This window comes from Ceratotherium simum, chromosome 29, assembly GCF_057802395.1.
Source record: "Ceratotherium simum simum isolate JZ-2026a chromosome 29, ASM5780239v1, whole genome shotgun sequence".
Lineage (NCBI taxonomy): Eukaryota > Metazoa > Chordata > Mammalia > Perissodactyla > Rhinocerotidae > Ceratotherium > Ceratotherium simum.
Window position 1 is genome coordinate 29,823,012 of NC_141928.1, and position 23,717 is coordinate 29,846,728.

General features: G+C 34.2%; 1 protein-coding gene and 1 long non-coding RNA gene across 6 annotated transcripts in view; one reads left to right on the forward strand and one right to left on the reverse strand.

Moving 5' to 3' along the window:
• The first annotated feature begins 2,549 nt into the window (after positions 1-2,549).
• Positions 2,550-23,717, forward strand: part of LOC147913243 (uncharacterized) — a 162,388-nt gene continuing 141,220 nt past the window's right edge. For 2 of the 5 annotated variants that reach the window (XR_015548978.1, XR_015548977.1), the window contains exon 1: positions 2,556-2,681. This is a non-coding gene — a long non-coding RNA (uncharacterized LOC147913243). Of the gene's footprint in view, positions 2,682-23,717 lie in introns of all 5 variants that reach the window. The other 3 variants (XR_015548976.1, XR_015548979.1, XR_015548975.1) reach the window with 3 other exon arrangements.
• Positions 14,499-15,443, reverse strand: LOC101404001 (olfactory receptor 13D1-like). Its single transcript, XM_014781910.2, is given in 1 exon segment — positions 14,499-15,443. A coding segment is annotated over 1 exon segment (945 nt).

Sequence of the window (23,717 nt, forward strand, 5' to 3'; positions counted from 1 at the left end):
GGCTTGACAAGTGGTGCATTGGTCCACGCCCAGAATCCGAACTTGTGAATCCTGGGCTGCCCAAGCGGAGCACGCAAACTTAACTACTACTCCACCAGGACTGCCTCACATTTAAACTTTCTTAATGGTGTCTTTTGTCATATAGAACTTCTAATTTTAAGGCGGCTGAATTTGTCATTCTTTTTTCTTACTTTTTGTATTTTAGCTTGTTTAACAAATACTTTTCCTGTCCATATGTCATAAAGATATTCTTCCATAATTTTCCATAGAAGTTCTAGAATTTTGCTGTTTAGAATTTGGCCATTTAATCTTTCTCAAATTTATATGTAGCATAGTATGAGGTAGACATCTATTGTTATGTTTTTTTGTCAATATGAATAATCAATAACCAAACACAATTTATTAAATAGTCTATTTGTTATGTACTGATTTATAATGCCATATCAGTTATCAAATCCTCTGATAACATCTGTTATCAAACTTTAATAGCTACCTGAGATGCTTCTGGGCTTTCTATTCTATTCTATTGATTTGTCTTTTTATCTTCACCAATACTACATTATCTAATTATCTACAACTTTATAATCAGTCTTGATATCTGGTATAGTGATTTCCATCTCCTTATTCTGCAATATTTTCTTGGCAACTCTTGGTCTTTTATTCTTATGTAAATTTTAGGATCAACTTAATATTCAAAGAGAAGAAAGAAAATCTCACTCTGTTAGACTTTTGATAGACGTTGCATTAAATTTAGGGAAAATGTTGGGGATAAATATTTTTGAATTTCCTAGCTATATACAAAATATATGTCCCTGTTTAATTAGGTTTCCTTTTCTGTTTTTAGTAAAGATTTATAATTTTCCTCGTAAAGTACTTGTGCTCTTTTTATTAGATTTATTCATAGGCACTTGACATATATGATGCTATTTTGAATGATATTTTTTTTAAAATACATTTTTTAACTGGTTGTGATTGATACCAAGAACACAATTAATTTTTTAATATTGATCTTGGATTCAGCAACCATAATTTGTTTATAACTTTTCTTTGTTTTCTATGTAGACAATTATATTGTCTGGGATAATGATAATTTCATTTCTTCCTTTATATCTTTATGTATCTTATTTCTTATTCTTGTTACAATTGAATTCTGATCTAATGATGGAAGAGGCAAAACCAGGCATTTTTTATCTCATTTTGATCATTAAAAGGAATATGTTTAATATTTCATCATTAACTATGATATTTGCTGTGGGTTTTTGATAGGTATCTTTTATCAGATTGAAGAAGTTCCCTTCTGTTCTAATTTTCTAAGATTTTTTAAAAGAAATTATGAATGTATGTTGAATTATCAAATGCTTTTTCTGCATTTATTAAAATGGGCATGCTTTTTTCTCCTTTAATTGATATTGTGAATTACATTAACATATTTTCTAATGTTAAAACTTCCTTGGATCCCTGGGGATACTTGGACACTAGGTATTATTATTTTTTTCATTGCTGGATTACATTTGTTAATATTTTATTTAAGATTTTTATATCTATGTTTGTGGTAGAGTGACATATTTTTTTCCTTTCTTTTATTGTGCTTGTACAGTGTCTGTTTCACTTTATCTTAGGCTCAAAATATTAGTTTGAGAAGCTCTTCTTCTTTTTCTATTTTCTGAAACAAATAGATAGGATAGAGTTTTTTTGTTCTTGAAAATTTATCAGAATTTTCTAGGGAAACTGTTTTGGCCTGGCAATTTTTAAAGCAATTGATTCAATACTTCCTTGACTTTGGGTTTTTTCTGTCCTTTATTTTTTCTTAATGTTTCAGTTGAATGCTTAGTGCATTAATTTTTAACCTTTCTTATTTTCATATAATAAAGAAGATTGAAATATCTATATATTTATTTATTTATGCCTATAAATTTCCTTCTAGAGTTAAACTTCATTAACTGGTTTTGATGGTAATTTTATTGTCAAGTTTTAAATATTTTGTAATTTCCATCATGATTTCTCTTCTAGCCAATGACTTATTTAGAAGCATGTTTCAAAACTTCCAAATATAAAATATTTTTGGGGTTATATTTGTATTATTGATTTCTAATTCTATTGTGTTATAACTAGAAATTGTGGTTGAGTGATTTTAATTTTTCAACATTTGTTGACTTGCTTTGTATTATAAATATGTATTCTCTAATGTTTGAATATAAAATGGTATAGATCTGACATATTATATATTTTATATATTATAGTACATATATTATTATATATTTATATATTTTAATTAATCTTATTAACTGTGGGATTCAAATCTTCTATTTTCACATTTCTATACCTATCAGTTTGAGAGAGGTGTGTGTTAAAATCACCTACTTTTATTTAGTGTCTTCAGAAGATTTGTGTCTTCTCGTAATTCTGAAGATTTTTGTTTTCTTTATTTTGAAGCGATCTTTTGTATGAATAGGATGAAGATTGTTTTTTCTTTCTGATCTTTCTGCTGTTATGATTTTTGCTTCAAGGTCTATTTTGTCTACTCTAAGCAATAACTTTCTTTTGGTTGGTGTTTGTCTGATATGGATTTTTCCACCCCATTACTTTCAACTTCTTTTTGTCAAGTTTTAGATGTTTTTCTTATAAATGGAATACAGCTGAATTAAAGAGAATCCAATCTGAGAATATTTGTCTTCTAACTGGTATGTTTAACATAGTTACATCTATTATGATGGATACTAATGTATTTGAGTATATTTCTTAATCTAATTTTTCTTATTTAGTGTTTTCTATCTCTTTTATTTGCTGCTTTTTTTTTTTTCAACTTTCCTGACTTTGATTGACGAAGTTTTCTTTATTTCTTTGACTGGTTTGAAAATTTGATATCTTATTTCTATTGTTTTTGTATTAACCCTTTTTACAAGATGCCTGTTTAACATAGCAAAGTCTAACTAACATACTGCAGACTTCCTGAACAAAACAAGGATCTTAGAAGAGTTACCTCTGATTGCCAGTCTCTCTTATCTTCTATCTTTTTGCTTTTAGAATTTCATTTCCACCACCTTGTTTTTAAATTTCAAAATTTATTGCCTTTATTTTTTTAAAGACAATAATTTTATAGATTTATTTAAAAATATTCTAATTTATTAGTTCTTTGTTAATTATTGCTTTCTTCCTTTTTTTTAATTCTACTCTTTCCATCTATGTTGAATTTTCTTCTTCCTTAGGTATATTCTTTAATAGTTCTGTGAATTAAAATCTCTTAGTCTTTGTCTAAAAACTTACTTGTCTTCAGTCTTGAAAGATAATTTAGCTGGTTTACAGTTTATAGTTATTTTGCTTCAGTAATTTGAAGATATATTCTATTATTATCTGAATTCTATTTTGTTGATGCCATTTCTATTTTATTCTTTGATGCATACAATAAATTACTCTTAAAATGTAATAGGATTATTTATTAAAAGCAGACCGTGCTTCCTTTTTTAAAAACTATATTAAACGCTCTTTGTATAACATATTGTGATTTCTTTTTAGACCAACTTCCATGTTTCATTATTGGGACTAGCATTGCTAATGTATTTTGCATTATTATAATTATTAGTGAAAATTTATTTAATATTGATTAAAAACTCTTTATATATGTCTTAAAATGTGAAATGTAAGTGTTAATGCAAATTGTAAAGTGTAGACTGTATGACATACACAAAAGAAAAAGCAAGAGGTCTTCTGTAGCAACTATAGCAACTATAGTCTAGGATTTGTCATTATGCTCTTTATGTTGTAAAAGGCAAGTCAAAGAAAATTCTGTATTTTATGTTTTGAGAACTGAGAGGAGATACTAATGGAAAATACTAATAAGTTATAATACACTTATTGAAAGGTAATGTAATTCTGTACACACTATACTCCTACATCATTATACTTAGAATTTATTATAATTTCATCAGTGTGCTTAATATAGCTCGTTAGACAAGGTAGTCAAATTCCCTGCCTTAACTTGACACTGGAAAACAGAGAGTATAAGAACTTTCTTAAAATTTTGTCTTCTGTCTTTTATATGATTATTTTGTCATATGTCTCCATTTTCTTCTACAATTGCTTTTGCCTTATATTCCTGAATTTTAATCTCATCTAGTACACTGGCCTTTGTTTTGATTAAAGCTATTTGCCGTGAAGACACAATTTCATTTTTTGTTTTTTTGTGAAGAAGATCAGTCCTGAGCTAACATCCATGCTAATCCTCCTCTTTTTGCTGAGGAAGACCGGCTCTGAGCTAACATCTATTGCCAATCCTCCTCCCTTTTTTTTTTCCCCCAAAGACCCAGTAGATAGTAGTATGTCATAGTTGCACATCCTTCTAGTTGCTGTATGTGGGACGCGCCCTCAGCATGGCCGGAGAAGCGGTGCGTCGGTGCGCGCGCGGTGCGCTCTGGGGATCTGAACCCCGGGCCGCCAGTAGTGGAGCGCGCACACTTAACTGCTAAGCCACTGGGGCCGGCCCCAGAATTTCATTTTTAACAATAATTAATATAATGAATGTTCTGTTTGTCATTTAAGTATAGTCCTGATAGTCTACTTCAATAATTTTTTTCATCACCCCTTTCCCTAACATGGAGCCATCGATTTATTGTACCATTCAAAATCCTTTGAAAATTAAACCTTTTAGATTTGATGCATGAAATTTATATTCAACAGCTCTTTCTCACTACTAGCAATAGTGTTAAGTATGTTGGCCAAAGTCTTAATTTCTTCTTAAAAAAATGATAATATACATTGCACACACATATTAACACTTATATCCTATAATCAACTCAATTATTATTACAATGTAACTACTATTAATTTAGATAGTCTTTAATCAATAGTGTCTCATAATTTATTCATTGTTTTTTTATCCCACTTCTGAGTAAGAATATAAGTGACATAGAAAAGAAAGAATTCCTTCTTTTATCTAGGTTATAGTTTAATTTCTTTGGGTTGAACTTCCATGTTTTAGTTCTCATTACAGTTCCATGTCAGAATAGGTCCTGAGAAATGTTAGTGATTATGTAACTTAGTTGTTTTAAGAATAGCAATGTTACAAGATATATAGGTGATTATCATGTGAATGTAGAGGAACGGCATTATCAAAAATATCTTCATGGCCTTATAAGTGTTGAATGTGAAATTGCAGAAAAATGTTGTAGGAATAACTAAGGTCTCTTTTGCTAAGGTCTATACAATCTGACATGCCATGGGGAATCAGTGATTCCCACAGAAATAGCTAAAGACAAATGGAGACTTTAGCAGAAAACATATCATGTGAAAGAAGTTTGTTGATAACTTTTCCCTCATTACTTAGAGTTCAAATTTGGTGAATCTTCTGATACTTTTCCTTTCTTCCCTCTGTTTTTCCCCATCCCCCCGGAATAACAATGAAACACTGATAACTGTTCAGTATAGGAAATCAAGTTTCAAAGGGGCCATTAAAATGTACTTTTCATTACTCCCTGGTTGGAGTTGTAAACAATTTATTAAAAAGTTTTCTTTTTAAATAGGGATAACTTTTTTTTTTCCTAGAAGAAGTTTAGAAAAAACTTTTTAAAATTCATTTGCTACTCTTGCCTCTATTAGAGTCTATCTTGCATCATAATTTAACTTAATGAATTTTCTATGTATTTTTAGTATTGGAAAAAAGTCTCTTTCAGGGGATCTTGTGAAGTCTGGTTTAATAAAGACTGCTCTCTTGGTGATGTGAAAAAAAATCCTTCTCTCTTTGTCATTTTGTTTATTTTATAAATTTAGATATTTGAACCTTCTAATTAGTAAGTCACACAGAATGCCACCTTGTTTCCTCAAAAGAAGGAAGCATAAACTAGCTTCTTCCTCAATGACACAGTTATGTTTTCGTTTAAATGTCTTGAAGAGTCACCCAATTATCTGATCATGCTGAAATTTCAAAGCCTGAGTATTTATCAGCATTTAATTCTTTATTTTTTTAATCATAAGACATTTAGATTTTTTCTTATATAGAGTATAACCTTTATAACATTTTTGTCAGAAATATTTGTAATCACAAGTCAAGAATTCTTACCAGTATGTCACAATTTAAATTTTTTGAATCCTCTAGGACTATCTTGCCACTGGTGGTAAAGTGATTTTAATGTCTAGTTTTGCAAGCATAGTGTATCTTATATTTCATCAGTTATTACATTAATAAATAGATGTGTCAAATGGTGTGACACAGAAAGTAGTATGTCAGTGTGAAATTGGAAACTGATTTTCAGCTGGGACTTCAATCAAGATGTGACTCTTCCCAGCAATAGAATTATATCATTACTTTGTCTAGCACCAAAAGCAAAAAAATAAATAAATAAATACAAATAAGCAAACATGGATTATGATAGAGTATACTGACAGGAGTCAGTACTTAGATTTTGGAATAAAAAGAGCTTCGTCATGAGAGAGTAAGAAACAGAAAGACAGAGAGAGAGAGAGCGAGAATGAATGAGAATGTTCTAAGAATTAAAAGAAGTTCAGTTTTGCTGGAACACAGGAGGCAGAACAGTGGGGAGAGGTAAAAAGTGATGAAAGATGAGTCTGAAGAGTTATATGGGATCTAAATCTTGGACAACTTTGCAGGTCATTTTAAGAATTCTTTTTTCCACTTCATTGAAGTATGATTGACATACAAAAAGCTACAGATATTTAATTTTTACAACTTGATGTGTTTGGAGATAAGTATATACACCCATAAAACAATCATCACTATCAACACCTTAAACTTATCTGTCACCTCCAAAAGTCTTCTCCTGTTCCCTTTGGTTTTTTTTTTTTTTCCTTTTGTGGTAGGAGCACTTAACCTAAGATCTAACCCACTCAGCAAAATTTTAAGTATATAATACAGTATTGTTAATCATAGGCCCTATGTTGTACAGTAGATCTCCATAATTTGTTAATTTTACACAACTGAAACTTTGTACCCTTTGACTGACATTTCCCCATTTCCTCTTCCCCCCAGCCCCTGGCAACCACCATTTTTCTCTCTGCTTCTGAGTTTGACTATTTTAGATTCCACATATAAGGGAGCTCATACAGTATTTGTCTTTCTGTGTCTGGCTTATTTCACTTAGCATAATGTGCTCCAGGTCCATCCACATTGTCACAAATGGTAGGATTTCCTTCCTTGTTTAAGGCTGAATAATACTCCATTGTATGTGTATATCACATTTTCTTTATTCATTTGTCCATTGATGGACATTTAGATTTTTTCCATATATTAGCTATTGTGAATAATGCTGCAGTGAATATGGGAATGCAGATATCTCTTTAACATGTAGGTTTCAATTCCTTTGGATATATACCCAGAAGTAGGATTGCTGGATGAAATGGTAATTATATTTTTTATGTTTTTAGGAAACTTTATATTGTTTTCCATAGTGGCTACACCAATTTACATTCCCACCAAGAGTGTAGAAGGGTTCCCTTTTCTCCACAACCTCGCCAACACTTGTTGTCCTTTGTTTATTTAATAATAGCCATCCTACTAGGTGTGAGGTGATAGCTAATTGTTTTGATTTGTATTTCCCTGATGATCAGTGATATTGAGCACTTTTTCATATACCTGTTGGCCATTTGTATGTCTTATTTGAAGAAATGTTTATTTAGTTTCTTTGCTCATTTTTAAATTGGATTATTTGTTTTCTTTGCTATTGAGTTGTAGGAGTTCCTTATATATTTTGAATATTAACCCTTATCATATATGTAGTCTACAAATATTTTCTCCCATTCTGTAGGTTGCCTTTTCACTTTGTTAATTGTTTCCTTTGCTATGCAGAAGCTTTTTAGTTTGATGCAATTCTATGTGTCTGTTTTTGCTTTTGTTGTCTGCTTTTTTGGTGTTCTATCCAAATCATTGCCTAGCCAAATGCTAGAAGCTTTTCCCCTGTTTTCTTCTAAGAGTTTTATTGTTTCATATTTTACATTTAAGTCTTTAATCCATTTTGAATTGATTTGTGTATATGGTGTAAGATAAGGGTCCAATTTCATTCTTTTGCATCTGGATATCCAATTTCACCGGTACTATTTACTGAAGACACTATCTTTTCCACATTGTGTATTCTTGGTACCCTCGTTGAAGGTCATTTGAAACTTATACACATGGGTTTATGTCTGGGTTCCCTATTTTGTTCCATTGATTTATGTCTGTTTTTATGCCAGCACAATACCGTTTTGATTAACGTAGCTTTGTAATATAATCTGAAATCAGGATGTGTGATGTCTCCAGCTTTGTTCTTCTTGCTCAGTATTGCTTTGACTATTCAGGTTGTTTATGGTTCCAAAAGAATTATTTTTCCTATTTTTTAAAAAAAATGTACCATTGCGATTTTGATAGGGATTGTGTTGAATCTATAGATCACTTTGGAAAGTACAGACATTTTAACAGTATTAATTCTTCCAACCATGAACAAGGGATGTCCTTCCATTTATTTGTGTTTTTTAAAATTTCTTTCATCAATGTTTTATAGTTTTCAGTGTACAAGCCTTTACCTTCTTGGTTAAGTTTATTCCTAAGTATTTTCTTCTTTTTGATGCTATTGTAAATGGAATTGTTTTCTTAATTTTCTTTTTGGATAGGTTGTTATCACTGTATAGAAATACAACTGGTTTTTGTATGTTGATATTGTATCCTGCGACTTTACTGAATTTGCTTATTAATTCTAACAGTTTTTGTGTGTGTGTGTGTGTGTGTGGAGTCTCTAGGGTTTTCTACATATGAGATTACGTCATCTGAAAACAGCAATAGTTTTACTTCTTCCCTTCTGATTTGAATACCTTTTATTTCTTTTTTGTGCCTAATTACTCTAGCTAGGACCTCCAGTACTATGTTGAATAGGAGAGACAAGAATGGGCATCTTTACCTTGTTCAGGATTTTATAGGGAAAGGTTTCAGCTTTTCATCATTGAGCATTAATGTTAGCTATGGGCTTTTTATTAATGGTCTTTGTTAAGTTCCTTCCATATCTAATTGATTGAGAGTTTTTATCACGAAAAGATGTTGAATTTTGTCAAATGCTTTTTCTGCATCTATTGAGATAACCATGTGATTTTTATACTTCATTCTGTTAAAGGGGTGTATTACATTGATTGATTTGCATATGTTGAATAATCCTTGCATCCCAGGGGTACATTCCACTTTCTCATGGTGTATTTATCCTTTTAATATGCTGTTAGATTGATCATATCTTATTGAGGATTTTGCATGTATGTTTATCAGGGATATTGGTCTGTAGGTTTCTTTTCTTGTGGTGAATTTTTCTAGCTTTGGTATCAGAGTGATGCTGGCCTCAGAGAGTGAGTTTGGAAGTGTTCTACGTCTATTGCTTGGAAGTGGTTAAGAAGGATTGATATTAATTCTTTAAATATTTGAACATGGATGGACATTGAGGGTATTATGCAAAGTGAAATAAGTCAGAGGGAGAAGGTCAAATACCGTATGATTTCCTTCATTAAGTAGTAGATAATAACAACAATAAACAAACACATAGGGACAAAGATTGGATTGGTCGTTACCAGAGGGGAAGGGGGGAGGGAGGAGGGTGAAAGGGATAATTCGGTACATGTATGTGGTGATGGGTTGTAGTTAGTATTTTGGTGGTGAACATGATGTAATCTATGCATAAATAGAAGTATAATGATGTACACCTGAAATTTTTACAATGTTATAAACCAATGTTACTGCAATAAACAAAAGATTAAAAAAAAAAATATTTGGTAGGATTCACCCATGAAGCCAGTTTCCTTTTCGGGAGTTTTTTTGATTACGCCTTCAATCTCCTTATTTGTTATTGGTCTGTTCAGGCTTTCTGTTTCTTATTGATTCAGTCTTGGCAGGATGTATGTTTCTAGAAATTTCTCTATTTCTTCCATGTTGTCCAATTTGTTGGTGTATAATTGTTCATAATAGGCCCTTATGATTAAGTACTGCTTTTGTTGCATCTCAAATGTTTTGGTATGCTGTGTTTTCATTTTTGTTTCTCTTGAGATATTTTCTTTTTTTTTTTTTTTTTTTTTTTTCTTTAAAGCTAATATTTTTTGTTTATTGCAGTAACATTGGTTTATAACATTGTAAAAATTTCAGGTGTACATCATTGTACTTCTATTTCTGCACAGATTACATCATGTTCACCACCAAAATACCAATCACAACCCATCACCACACACATGTACCCAATTATCCCCTTCACCCTCCTCCCTCCCCACTTCCGCTCTGGTAACCACCAATCCAATCTCTGTCCCCATGTGTCTGTTTATTGTTGTTATTATCTACTACTTAATGAAGGAAATCACACGGTATTTGACCTTCTCCCGCTGACTTATTTCACTTTGCATCATGCCCTCAATGTCCATCCATGTTGTCACAAATGGCTGGATTTCATCGTTTCTTATGGCTGAGTAGTATTCCATTGTGTATATATACCACAGCTTTTTTATCCATTCGTCCCTTGATGGGCACTTATTTTCTAATTTTCTTTTTGATTTCTTCTTTGATCCAATAGATGTTTAAGAATGTGTTGTTTCCATGTATTTGTGAGCTTTCCCATTTTCTTTCAATTATTTATTTCTAGTTTCATTCCATTATGATAAGAAAAGACACTTAGAACGATTTCAATCTTCTTAAGTTTGTTAAGACTTGTTTTGTGACCTAGCACGTGATGTATCCTGGAGAATGTCGCATGTGCACTTGAGAATGAGTATTCATCGCTCTGTTGAGTGGAATGTTCTATATATGTCTTTTAGGTTCATTTGGTATGTAGTATTTTTCAAGTCTGATGTTTCCTTTTTGATTTTATGTCTGGATTATCTATCCATTATAGAGAGTGAGATGTGGAAGTGTCCTACTATTATTGTATTGTTTTCTATATCTCCCTTTAGATCTGTGAATGTTTGCTTATAGATTTAGGTGCTATGATGTTGGGTGAATATATATTTATAATTGTTATATCTTCATGATAAATTGACCCTTTTATCATTATATAGTGACCGTCTCTGTCTCTTGTGATAGTTTTTGACTTAAAGTCTATTTTATCTGATGTAAATCTAGCTACCATCATGAGTTGCTTGACAATGTGGATTTGTTCTGAGAATTGCATTGTTAGGCTATTTTGTTGTTGTGTGAACATCATAGAGTGTACTTGCACAAACCTAGTTGGTATAGCCTACCACACACCTAGGCTATTTGGTGTAGCCTATTGCTCCTAGGCTACAAACCTGTATAGCATGTTACTTTATTGAATATTGTAGACAATTGTAATACATTAGTAAGTATTTGTGTGTGTAATTATATCTAAATGTAGAAAAGGTACAGTAAAAATTTGATATAAAGGTTAAAAAATGGTACACCTGTATAGGGCACTTACTGTGAATGGAGCTTGTGGGACTGGAAATTGCTCTGGGTGAGTCAGTGAGTGAGTGGTGAGTGAATGTGAAGGCCTAGGATGTTACTGTACACTACTGTAGACCTTATAAACACTGTACACTTAGGCTACACTAATTTATAAAAAAGTTTTCCTTTAATAATAAATAAAACAGCTTACTGTAACTGTTTTACTTTATAAACTTTAGATTTTTTTTCAACTTTTTGACTCTTTTGTAATAACACTTAGCTTAAAGCACAAGTACATTGTACAGCTGTACAAAAAAATTTACTTTTTTTATATCCTTATTCTGTAAGTATTTTTCTATTTTTAAATGTTTAATTTTTTTTTTTTTACTTTTAAATTTGTTATTAAAAACTAAGACAGAAACACACACATTAGCCCTACACAGGGTCAGGATCATCAGTCTCACTGTCTTCCACCTCTACGTCTTGTCCCACTGGAAGGTGTTCAGGTGCAATAACATGCATGGAGCTGTCATCTCCCATAATAACAATGCCTTCTTCTAGGAACACCTCCTGAAGGACCTGCCTGAGACTTTTTTTGAGGAGGTGTCACTTTTTTCAGAAATATGTCTATGATGGTTTGCTTTTTTCTTTTTTTAATCACAGATTTGCTTGTAAACAGACAATGGATCACAAACATTCTTCTCTATTAATGAAAACCTTTTGGTGTTGGGGTCTATGTTTTCACACTCTTTAAGGAGCTTGTTGAGATCTGCAAAACCTTCAGCTAAACCCTTTACTGTGAATTTTCTTGGGGGTTCTTTTTCTTCTCCTGCAGTTTCCTTTTCTCTTGCTTCTTCTGCAGCTGTGTAATGTTACAATGGCTATAAAATTACTAGGTAATAGTAATTTTTCAGCTCCATTATAATTTTATGAGACTACCATCAGATATGTGGCCTGTCATTGACTGAAACATCATTATGTGCCACATGACTGTACCTTTCTCTGTTGGTTACTATGTGCGTGGAATGTCTTTCTTCAGCCCTTCGCTTTCAGCCTATGCGTGTTCTTAAATCTGAAGTGAATCTCTTGTAGACGGCATATAGTTGAGTCTTGTTTTTCAATCCATTCAGCCACTCTATGTCTTTTTTTTTTTTAATTTATTTATTTTTCCCCCAAAGCCCCAGTAGATAGTTGTATGTCATAGCTGCACATCCTTCTAGTTGCTGTATGTGGGACGCGGCCTCAGCATGGCTGGAGAAGCGGTGCATCGGTGAGCGCCCGGGATCCGAACCCCAGCCACCAGCAGCGGAGCGCACGCACTTAACCGCTAAGCCACGGGGCCAGCCCACTCTATGTCTTTTGATTGGAGAGTTTAGTCCATTTACATTTAAAGTATTTATTGATAGGTAAGGACTTATTATTGTTAGTTTGTTTGTTGTTTCTTGTCTGTTTTGTAGCTCTTATTTCTCTCTCCTCATCTTTCTTTGTGGTTTGTTAATTTTTTGTAGTGGTATTATTTGTTTCTTTTCTCTTTATCTTTTGTATATCTATTGTACTTTTTTCGAAGTTACCATAGGATTTGTATCGACATTTTTTAGTTATAGCAGTCCATTTTAAGATGATAAAAACTTAACACAATTGCATGCAGAATTTTTGCACTTTATCCCCACCCCCCTTTATGTAATTGATGTCAGATTTTACTTCTTTTTATACAGTCATATCTTGGAGATGTTGCTGGTTTGGTTCCAGACCACCACAATAAAGTGAATATCGCAATAATGCAAATCACATGAATTTTTTTGTTTCCCAGTCCATGTAAAAGTTATGTTTACACTGTACTGCAGTCTATTAAGTTTGCAATGGCATTGTGTCTAAAAAAACAAGGTACATACCTTAATGAATTTATTGCTAAAAGATGCTAACCATTATCTAAGCCTTCAGCAAGTCAATCTTTTTGCTGGTGAGGGTCTTGTAAAAAATGCAGTATCTGTGAGGCATAATAAAATGAAGCACAATAAAATGAGGTGTGCTTATATTATGTTCCTATTAACAAATTTCTGTGGTTATAGTTATTCTTACTATTTTTGTCTTTTAATTTATATGCTAGTATTAAAAGTGATTGACATGCCGCCATTACAGTATGCAGTTTTCTGTGTTTGTATTCATATTTATCTTTGGCAGTGAGATTTATATTTCATATAATTTCATGTTGTTGTTTACCATAGGTCTAGTGGTGATGAAGTCCTTCAGTTTTTGTTTGCCTGGGAAAGTCCTTATCTTTCCTTTATTCTTAAAGGATAGTTTGGCTGGGTAAAGCATTTTTGGTTGGCAGTTTCCTTATTTCAGTAGTTTGCATATATCATCTACTTTTCTCTTTGGTGATATCATTCTCAGTCTGACTCTCCCCACATATTGACAACGGTGGCCAGCAGAAGATCCAGGCATATGTTCTGCCAGTTTAGCAACTTAAAAAAAACTAACTCTTTTTTGATATTCAAAAAACATTTTGGCAATTAAGTCTAGTTAGCATGGCTTAGGTCGCTTGCTACTCTGAATGAATCACTGTGGCTAGGGGGACGTTCATTTTTCATTGACCTAATCTGTGTTTCATGCTTATCATTCCATCTAGAGAGAGTGGTCAGCCCTACCCAGAAAAATATCAGCTGAGAATGGGAGACAATTGGTGCCTTAAAATGAAAAGATTCATTCTTTTACCAGATGAGGGAATACTCGATAGCCCCAAACAGTATGTATATACCTTGAGGAGACTGAGAAAGAAGATAAGAAAGAGAGAGAAGAAAGAGAAAGCTAGAAGAAGAAGGGAGGAGGGAAGAGGAGAGAGAGAGAGAGAGAATACAGAGAGAGACAGAGACAAAGAGAGATAGAGAGATACTCATCATGAACAGCATCCGTCACACCCTCTATAGGACCAAGAGGCATAGCTGCATATAACTAGAGAGACTGCTGAAAAGATATTATATGAAAAGGTTTACATGGACATTCTCTGTTGTAAAAATGAGAATTCCACATTTGGCTTTACAAACACAATTCTCTCATTATAGTGAGTTCTGCAGCTTCATCTGTGAATACCAAAAACATATCTTTTCCCCAAATGTAGCTGTCACATGTCTTAAGCACTTTTATATTTTTATATTTATATTTTCCATGAGTGTAAGTGTCTACTCAGGACTTTTTTCACAACCTCTTTCACCTCCTTATTCTTCAGGCTATAGATGATGGGGTTCAACATTGGGGTTACCACTCCATAAGACAGCCCAGTGATCTCATCAGATGTCTTTGTGTCCCTTGACTTGGGCTTCATGTACATAAAAAGGGTGGAACCATAAAATAAAATTACCACAGCAAGGTGGGCCGAACAGGTTGAATCGGCTTTCTTTCTCCCTTCAGTGGAGTTAAGTCTCAAGATGGTAGAGAGAATGAAAACATAGGAAATAAAAATTGACAGTAGGGGAATCACTAAGAAGAAAATACTTGCCACTGTTATGATAAACACAATGATCGTGATATCTGAACAGATGAGTTTAATAAGGGCCAGTAACTCACAGGTAAGATGGTCTATGACATTATTCCCACAAAAAGGCAACACCATTGTCAGGACTGTTTGCACTAAGGAGTTCAGACAGCCTATGATCCAGGACCATGCAGCCATGTGCACATACAGCACCCTGTTCATGATGGTGGGGTACCTCAGTGGGTTGCAGATGGCCGCATACCGATCACAGGCCATCACAGCCAGGAGGACATACTCGGTGGAGCCCAAACCAAGGGAGACAACCATCTGCAGAGCACAGCCAATGAACGAGATGGATTTTCTTCCAGAGCTAAATATGATGAGCATAGGGGGAATGGACGATGTTGTGTAACAAATGTCCAGGAACGAGAGGTTCCCAAGGAAGAAGTACATGGGTGTGTGGAGGTGAGAATCTAGCATGCTGATGATAATGAGGAGGCTATTTCCCAGGAGGATTATCAGTTAGGTGATGAGGCAGAGCCCGAACAGAAAAAGCTGGAGCTCTGGGTATTGGGAAAATCCCGCCAGAAAGAATTCAGTCACGGCTGAGTAATTCTCCATTTCCATGTGTCCGTGTCACCTGCAGAGTTCACATAAGGACATGATTCAGGGAAATTTAAATTTATAATTTAGTTTAAAAAAATAACTTTAACTTGCATTATTTTGCTTGATATTTAGAACAGTTCTGGGAATCAGGAAAGGCGTGGTTATAATTTTAATTTTATTGATGATGAAACTGAAGCACTGAGAGATTCAGTACTTGGTGGGGCCATGCAGCAGCAGAGGCAAAGCTACCAATAACCCCAAGAATCATGCTGTGAAGTGTCAGGCCTCTAGTAAAATAATAGGGACAACATAATTCTAAATGTAGATATAGAGCAATCTCATTACTGAATATTCTGAAGTAAAAGCTTTTTTTTAATGAAGCTGGTTCTATTTTTTTTTTTTTGTGAGGAAGATCAGCCCTGAGCTAACATCCGTGCTAATCCTCCTCTTTTTTGCTGAGGAAGACTGGCTCTGAGCTAATATCTATTGCCAATCCTCCTCCTTTTTTTCCCCAAAGCCCCAGTAGATAGTTGTATGTCATAGTTGCACATCCTTCTAGTTGCTGTATGTGGGATGTGGCCTCAGCATGGCCAGAGAAGCGGTGCATTGGTGCATGCCCGGGATCTGAACCCAGGCTGCCAGTAGCGGAGCGTGTGCACGTAAAGGCTGGTTCTATTTTAAAAATAGTACATCATATACAATCAGCACCATACCACTTAGCATGTGTGTGACTTTGGATAAGTTACTTCACTTTCTGAGCCTCAGTTGGTTCATAGTAAAATGTGGGAAAGAAATAACTCTGACAATTTGTTGTGAGTATTAAACTGCATAAAATATGTGAGGTGCCTGTTATAATACAATGATTAATATATATATATAATATAATGAAAACATTGTATCTATAATTATATTTTTATAATTATATTTTTGATGATAATTATTAGGTTTTGTGACTGGTCAGAAAGAAAAATTTATGTAGTGTGTTTAAGGTGATGGTACTAACTTTTGAGGTCATAGTGGACAGACTTTGAATATTTTCTCTTCTCAGATGGCCATCTATCTGTCCTTCTTTCAAAGACGAGTCGTGAATTAATCTGAAAATATTTGAGATTGATCCCAAGGAGCTTCCAGAGGCTAAGCAGCCTGGGTCTGCATTAAGTACAAGTTTTTTAGAACCTGGAACTTCCCCTCCTTTAGTATACGACACCTTCATAACACTAAATTCTGTAATTCTTCTCTTCTTTTTTTGGCACCAAACTCCTAGAATATTTTATATTTTTTCAGGAAGTTAATATAGTTTTACTGAGTACTTAATGATAATTATTTTTTTCTTTTAATCTTTATATATATAATACCTTGGAATGTATCTCTGGGTCTTCTATATTATTTTTATTTTATGGCAAGGAACCTTCTGATAATTAGTGCATAAAATGTGCTTATAACAGTGCCTGGCACAATGATTTTATGAATATTGGTAAGTATTAGTATGGCTGGACCAATGGTAGCTAGGTAATATTTATTGAGAACTAACTCTATGTTAAGCACTGTTATAAGCAATTTACCTTATTAACTCATTTAATATTCACTGCAACCCTATAAGTATTATATATAATAATAGTATGAGATACTATTCCCATTTTGCAGTGGAGCAAACTGCTACAGAGAAGTTAAAGTAGCTTGCACAAGGTCATATAGCTAGAACCAGGGTTTAGTAACTGGCAGTCTGGATCCAGAGTCAGCTCTCATAACACAACACCATAGTACCTATCACAGATCCTCCTCTTTACCCCTGAAAATACTACATGGCTCTTAGGTGTGTTGAAATTAACATTCCTGCCTTACTTGCTTTTTCCAGCCTACACTGATCTTTCTATAAGTTCCTATGATATGCAGTGTTAGTACCATATGAAAACTCAGCTAAGCCCTAACCGTTTCCTATTTCTCTGATATGATGCCCAAGTAAGACTGTAGATTTTTGATGCAGGCACTGTGCGTTATGCTTTGTTGCATTCCTGTGATAGATTATATTCATTGGACTAGGGCTGCAGAGTGAGAAAATTGCTCCCTTTTCCTGTCTTCAGTTCACAACCAACCATTTGCCCTGCCTTCCTGTTTCTGGAGAGCAGAAGGGCATGATTCCTTGGCTGGTCACATAGGGCAGCCCCCCTGTCTTCTCCATTACCTTTCTGTATTTTTTGTCTCCTTCTTAGTGAGTTATCACCTAGACAATGGTTTGGGAGAGATTAAAAAAGATGATGGTCCAGTATCTTAGTAACTTAGAAAAGATTCCCGTCTTCCTGCGCTTCCCTGCCTGTCTCGATTCGCATTTTCACATGGACTTGTTTCCTCAAAAGTGTGAGCTGAGGCAGTGCCGATTTATTTGAGCACAGCTGTTCTAAGTAGAAGGAGCAGGAGGAGGAAGAAAAGAGGTCAGAGAAGGACAGAAGGAGCCTACTTTTACTGTTACAAATGAGTACTACACTTCGTACTTATATTTTGGGAGAGTGGGTGTTGAGAAGAAAGGAAGAGTGGCTCTCCTTTTCTCTGCTCAAAAAAAGTCCCAGATGAGGGAGGCCATTTTCCCAATATCTAGGACAAATAAGAGAAAGTGGAAAGAGACACCTTATTAAAATTGAATTAGCCCATCATAAAAGGCCCAGTTTAACCTCCCCATCTTCTTTCATGTCTTTTCCATATTCCCCACTCCATGACTGTGTCAAGGGAGAAGTTACTGGGGGAGGGTTTGTTTCCCCATAATCTTCATCAGTCTTGCCTCAAAAGCCAGTCCAATACAACAGTATAATCTGAGATAAAACAGTATAGTTGCTATGTAATACGCCTTCAGGAAAAGGCCCCTGCAACCAGATTGTCACCCCTAAATATTACTAATATAGAAATTCTGGAGCCACTACTGACCCTTCTTCCTCGTGCTCTGCAATAGCCATGCTGAACTCCTCGCGTTGTACCCCGAACATTATACTATTTCTTTTTTCTGCTTTTGTGCAAGCTCTTATCTTAAACCGGAAAGGCCCCTCCCAGTCACTTATTACTTTTTTGCTAGGACACTTTCCTGAACTTTATGTTTGAGTATGATGCCTATTTTAAGTGCTTCCACAGAACTGTGCTTCTCTCTTTCATGGAGTCTTTCATTTATTCAGCACTTAGCACAGTAGATACTGTAGTATTACTAGAGATCCAATTGGGAGAAAGATAGATACTGATCCTCAAAATGGACTCTGGACACAAATTACTTAGGAAAGAGTTAGTTTGTACTTTCAAGAAACAATTTTTGTGCTACATAAAGAGTTTAATGTCTAAAAAATTATGGAACACTTTGCAGATTATTTTATCAAACTAAAATAACTTTTATACTCTAAATTGTCAAAGATAGAATAAGACTATGGTTCAATCTCATTTGAATATACATATATATAAATCACAAATATATTTAAACCAAATACAACTCTATATTAAAGTAATTTCATGAATGCAAGGCATTCCAAATTAATATTTAGAAATCCATCAATATGATGTATTAAACAAATAGGTAAATAGAAAAAAGCCCTATATGATCATCCGGATAGATATAAAAAGAAAACATTTGATGGAATTCAACATTATTGATAAAAACTCAGTAATTTAGACAGGGCCCAACTTGATTTTAAATGATGAAACTCTGAAGGTATTTCCCTAAAAGTCAGAGATTACTGTTGTTACCATCAACATCATTATTGTTTAATATTATTTTCTGAAATATCCAACCAATAGATAGTTGTAATTTTTTTTTCTTTAGGATGCTGAAAATCTGATATGTGGTGGTGAAACATGTTATAATATGTGATAAAACATACCTCTATTTGTTATACCACTGAAAATTGTAATCTTGGAGAAGAGTTAAGGAGAAGGAAAAATGCTCATGATATAGTATTATGTGATAAGAGCAAGTTTCATGGCAAATGATCACAATTTTGTATATATGTAGCTGGAAGAAACTACACCAAAATATTCTGTGGTTTTCCTTGTATTGGGTTTTGAGGCATTTTAAATTTCCTTAATATTTTTTATATTTTCCAAATTTTCTTTAATAAATATATTTTTTGTTGTAAAAATAAGAAAAACATTTAAATTTTCCTTAATAGGGTACTTCCCTGGGACAAGGTTGACATTTGTATTCTTTTTAATGATTAGAAGATCACGAAAAAGGCCAAAAGGTCCAGGCGTTTGTTGGCTCCAGCTGTCTGTAAAATCCAAGAAGGGAAAAGAATAGTCAATGGATTGGAAATTGACTTGAGATTTTCTGTTGCTTTATTACGTAGGCTAGTTTATGCCATTTAATGTTTTGATTTCAATCAATAAATCTCACAAATATATCCACTCTGAGAAGACATACTGACACAGCCCAATTCTTGCAAAAGATTCTAGAGCCTGTCATTTAGAATGTGACAAAGCTTCGCAGTGCAGATAGGATGCACTGAAAAAGCAACAACAGTATCACACAGTAAAAAGAAAGACAGAGGAGATGCCTGGTAGAAAGATAAAACTGTGCGGAAACAGCAGGGGCTTCTGTTACCTTTGCTTCTTTCTCTTTTTCTAAAAGTAAAGTTCCAATTTCTTGTCTCCCTGAGCTTTGTCCATCTCTCCAAAGGCCCTGTCCTGAGATAATTTTTCACCATTGGGCACCACCTAAGCAAGGAAATACTCTGAGACTCACGTTCATGTGCATCTACCTATCTTCCACCTGTATTTGCCAGCAGAAGTTTGTAAGGCATATAAATTCAGCTGGCATTTCATATTTTGTCTCAAGAGCCTCTTAAGTCAGGCTGTACCACAGCCATCCTAGAAAGCTTCCTCGGGAGAAAATTCCCAGCACCAAGTATGGCATTCTAATTCCAGAGTTACCTAGTTTCCCCTATTGTTTATAAAGCCACTTTGTTCTTCACAATATGAAACATCCCACACAGGAGATCCCCAGTGCTTGTCTGAATAAATAAACCCCTAGGAGCCCCAGAAGGAAATAATAATGAATAAGATGGAATGAGTAAAGGTGAAGGCAAAAAGCAAAGGACTCTTCTCTTTTTTCTGCATGGTATTGAGGATTATCCTGGGTTTTTTCACTAACATTTCTGTGTGGAAACCAGTGCAATTTTTTTTTGTTGTTGTTGCTGGAAACAGCAAAAACATTTAGCTCTTATCCAGTGGGAACTTCTACCTGAGCAATAGGCTCACTCCTGAGGTTGATTCAGCTCCTCCTGCCTGCTCTGACTGTCTCTAAGGCTGTGCCATGGAAGCCTACTGTGCCCTAATCCTTCTATCCCTTTGTCCAGACTGCTGATGGGATTTATTTATGAAAAAGTACCTTGTCTTAATGGAAAGAGCAATTGGCTTGGAGTCTGAGAACTTAGAGTTCAGTCTCGGCTCTGTGGCTCATTAACTGTACAGACCTTGGGCAAGACACTTAACCTGTCTGAGCATGATGTGTCATCTGTAATATTAGGATAATAGCACCTATTTTATAGACTTGTTGTGAAGATTATATGTGATATGTGATAGTCTTTTGCACAGAGTGAATGCAGAAAACAGGTTAATTTAATTTGGACTCTCAGGCTGACATTTTTTTCCTTTTTTCATTGTAAGGAGAAATGAATAATTTAAAATGATGTTCATAGATACTTAAGATATTTCCTCGATTTAATAATTCTTTTTGTCCGTATTTCTTTTTTCATTGTTTTATTTTGAACTTTTCAAATTAATAAAGGAAAAAAGACCAAAGAACTGTTGCGAACTGGAAGAGACAAAGGAGAAATAACAATTATATACAGTATGGGTTCCTGAAGAGGGTCCTAGAACAGAAAAAGACATTAGTGTAGGGGCTTGCCTGATGACGTAGTAGTTAAGTTTGCATGCTCCACTTTGATGGCCTTGGGTTTGTGGGTTCAGATCCCAGGTGCAGACGTACACATCACTTGTTAAGCCATGCTGTGGCAGCACCTCTATAAACTAGAGGAAGATTGGCACAGTTGTTAGCTCCAGGACAGTTTTCCTCAGACAAAAAGAGGAAGATTGGCAGCAGATGTTAGCTCAGGGGCAATCTTCCTCACCACAAAAAAAAAAAAAAAAAGACATTAGTGTAACATTGGTGAAATTTGAATAAAATCCATAGTTAATATAATGTACCAATGTTAATTTCTTATTCTTGATAACTGTACTATGGTTGTGTACGATGTTAATGTTAGAGGTTAGGTGAGAGATATAAGGGAACTCTTTGAACTGATTTTGTAACTTTTCCGGAGGTTTAAAATCAGTTCAAAGTAAAATGTTTAAAAAATATAAAAAAATTATTTAGAATTTATCATTTCCATTTCTCCTCTTTTTGAAACAAATCTTTATAACTCCTCCCCAGTGCTTCCTATTCAGTTCTTAGTATAGGACTCTTACCTTCTCCACACACAATAGGTAGCATGTCCTGTTGGGACTTCGGTTTCTAATATATATATTCATCACTATGTATCATTCCTCTTTCCAGTATTTTACCAAGTTTGTTTCCTGATAAATTCATTGTGGTTGCACTTCCTCAAGCTAGTTGACATCTTAGCTCTCTTCTTTTTGAGCTGTTGCTAAGCTATGGGGCCCACTGTTAAGAATCCCCCCATTCCGGATTACTGTGGGTAATGTCAAGGGGAACAGACCAAAGGTGAAGCTTTCATCCCTGCCCAAATGTTCTGTCTTGAATTTGTATCCATAGTAAATAATATAAATGTTCTCCAATCTCTGGGCCCTAAAAATTTCTAGAGGATCCGTCAGTGGCTCTGGTAACCAATTTAAATCCTTTTTTGCTTTCTTCTAAGGGCCTCTGTAATCCCAGAAGTGATTTAAATAGTATCTTTAAACTGTGTGGAAGGTAGTAGTAGTTCTTCAAGCTTTAGGGATATTGTCTCAAAGATCTAATTATATTTAACTTATTAAACAATAACTTATTTTTTAATAAATTAAAAATTTCTTGATTAAATAAATAATACACATTTATTGCAGAAAATCTGGGAAATTTGGAAAATTCCAAATGAAGAAATTAAATTCATCCATAATTTCAGTTATAGTAACTATTAACATTTTAATATCTTCATATGCATATACTATATATATTATAAACTTGAGGGCATAGTGCTTTTCTGACTTTCTAACTTTTAAAATGATTAAATATTTTGCATTGTCCTGTGTCATTTTTTTAGGCAATTTTAACTGATGTAAAAATATTTGTAAATGGGAAACAGATAACAAAAAGTAAATGGAGGGTGAAACTAATTTTCCACAACTAATTTTCCACTTATCTTTGACTTTTGCAAGTAATAACAATGGTGAAAGACTGGGATCAGAGACTCTCATCATTTCCTATTCCTCATGAGTAAAGGTCCATTCCTATCATTATGCCTTCGTAAGATGCCCTTTTATAGAATGGAAAAGTCAGTGTAAGATAGTACATTTTTCCTTGGTGGGTGGGAAAACATAAGGATGGGATAACCAAAGCTGTGGATGCCCAGCCTCAAGGGAATGGCCTACGCACTACTGCCATTGCTTCCCAACTGCTTGCTTTAACTCCATTTATCCTGTCAACTGGCCCTCTGACCTGGCTGTGACAGCTGTAGATCTTATTATTTTAATTCCATTCATATTTGTATTACCCCACCACGTCTAGGGTATATATGTTAGTAAGAGAGATGTAACTCTAACATGGAGACCCAAGATCATTTGTAATAAATAAACTGTGAAGCAAGAGATGGTATGAATAATTTGAAAAAAGAAATGGCCAACAGTACTTTAATAACATTCTAGACATTTGTTCTATTTCTTTAATTTTATTTCTATTTGAGATCCAATTACATGAAAGATCTTTCGCTAAATTTTTATGTCAAACAAATCTCATACAGAGATGAAAAAGGCAAAATTCTTGCTTTCAAGTAGCTAATTACATAAACAGAAGATGAGGCAAAATGAAACTTATTCCATAAGGTTAAAAACAAAGTACAATAATTTTACAGCTAGGGACTTTGGGACCCAAGGAATCACAAGGCAGTGGGCTTCCTGGGTTTTCTTTTTGCCTTCTATATATCCCACACTGAGTGCTAGGTAAGCCTACTACTTGGAAACACCAATGGGAACAACAACAAAAAAGCACCAAGAAAATCTTACTCTCTTTAGCCAAAGGACCAGGAAAGGAGTGGCTTAGCAAGACAGAAAACATTTTGGCAATAATTGCCCAGTTGCAGCCAAACACCAAAGAAAAATACTGCAGCCCCCCAA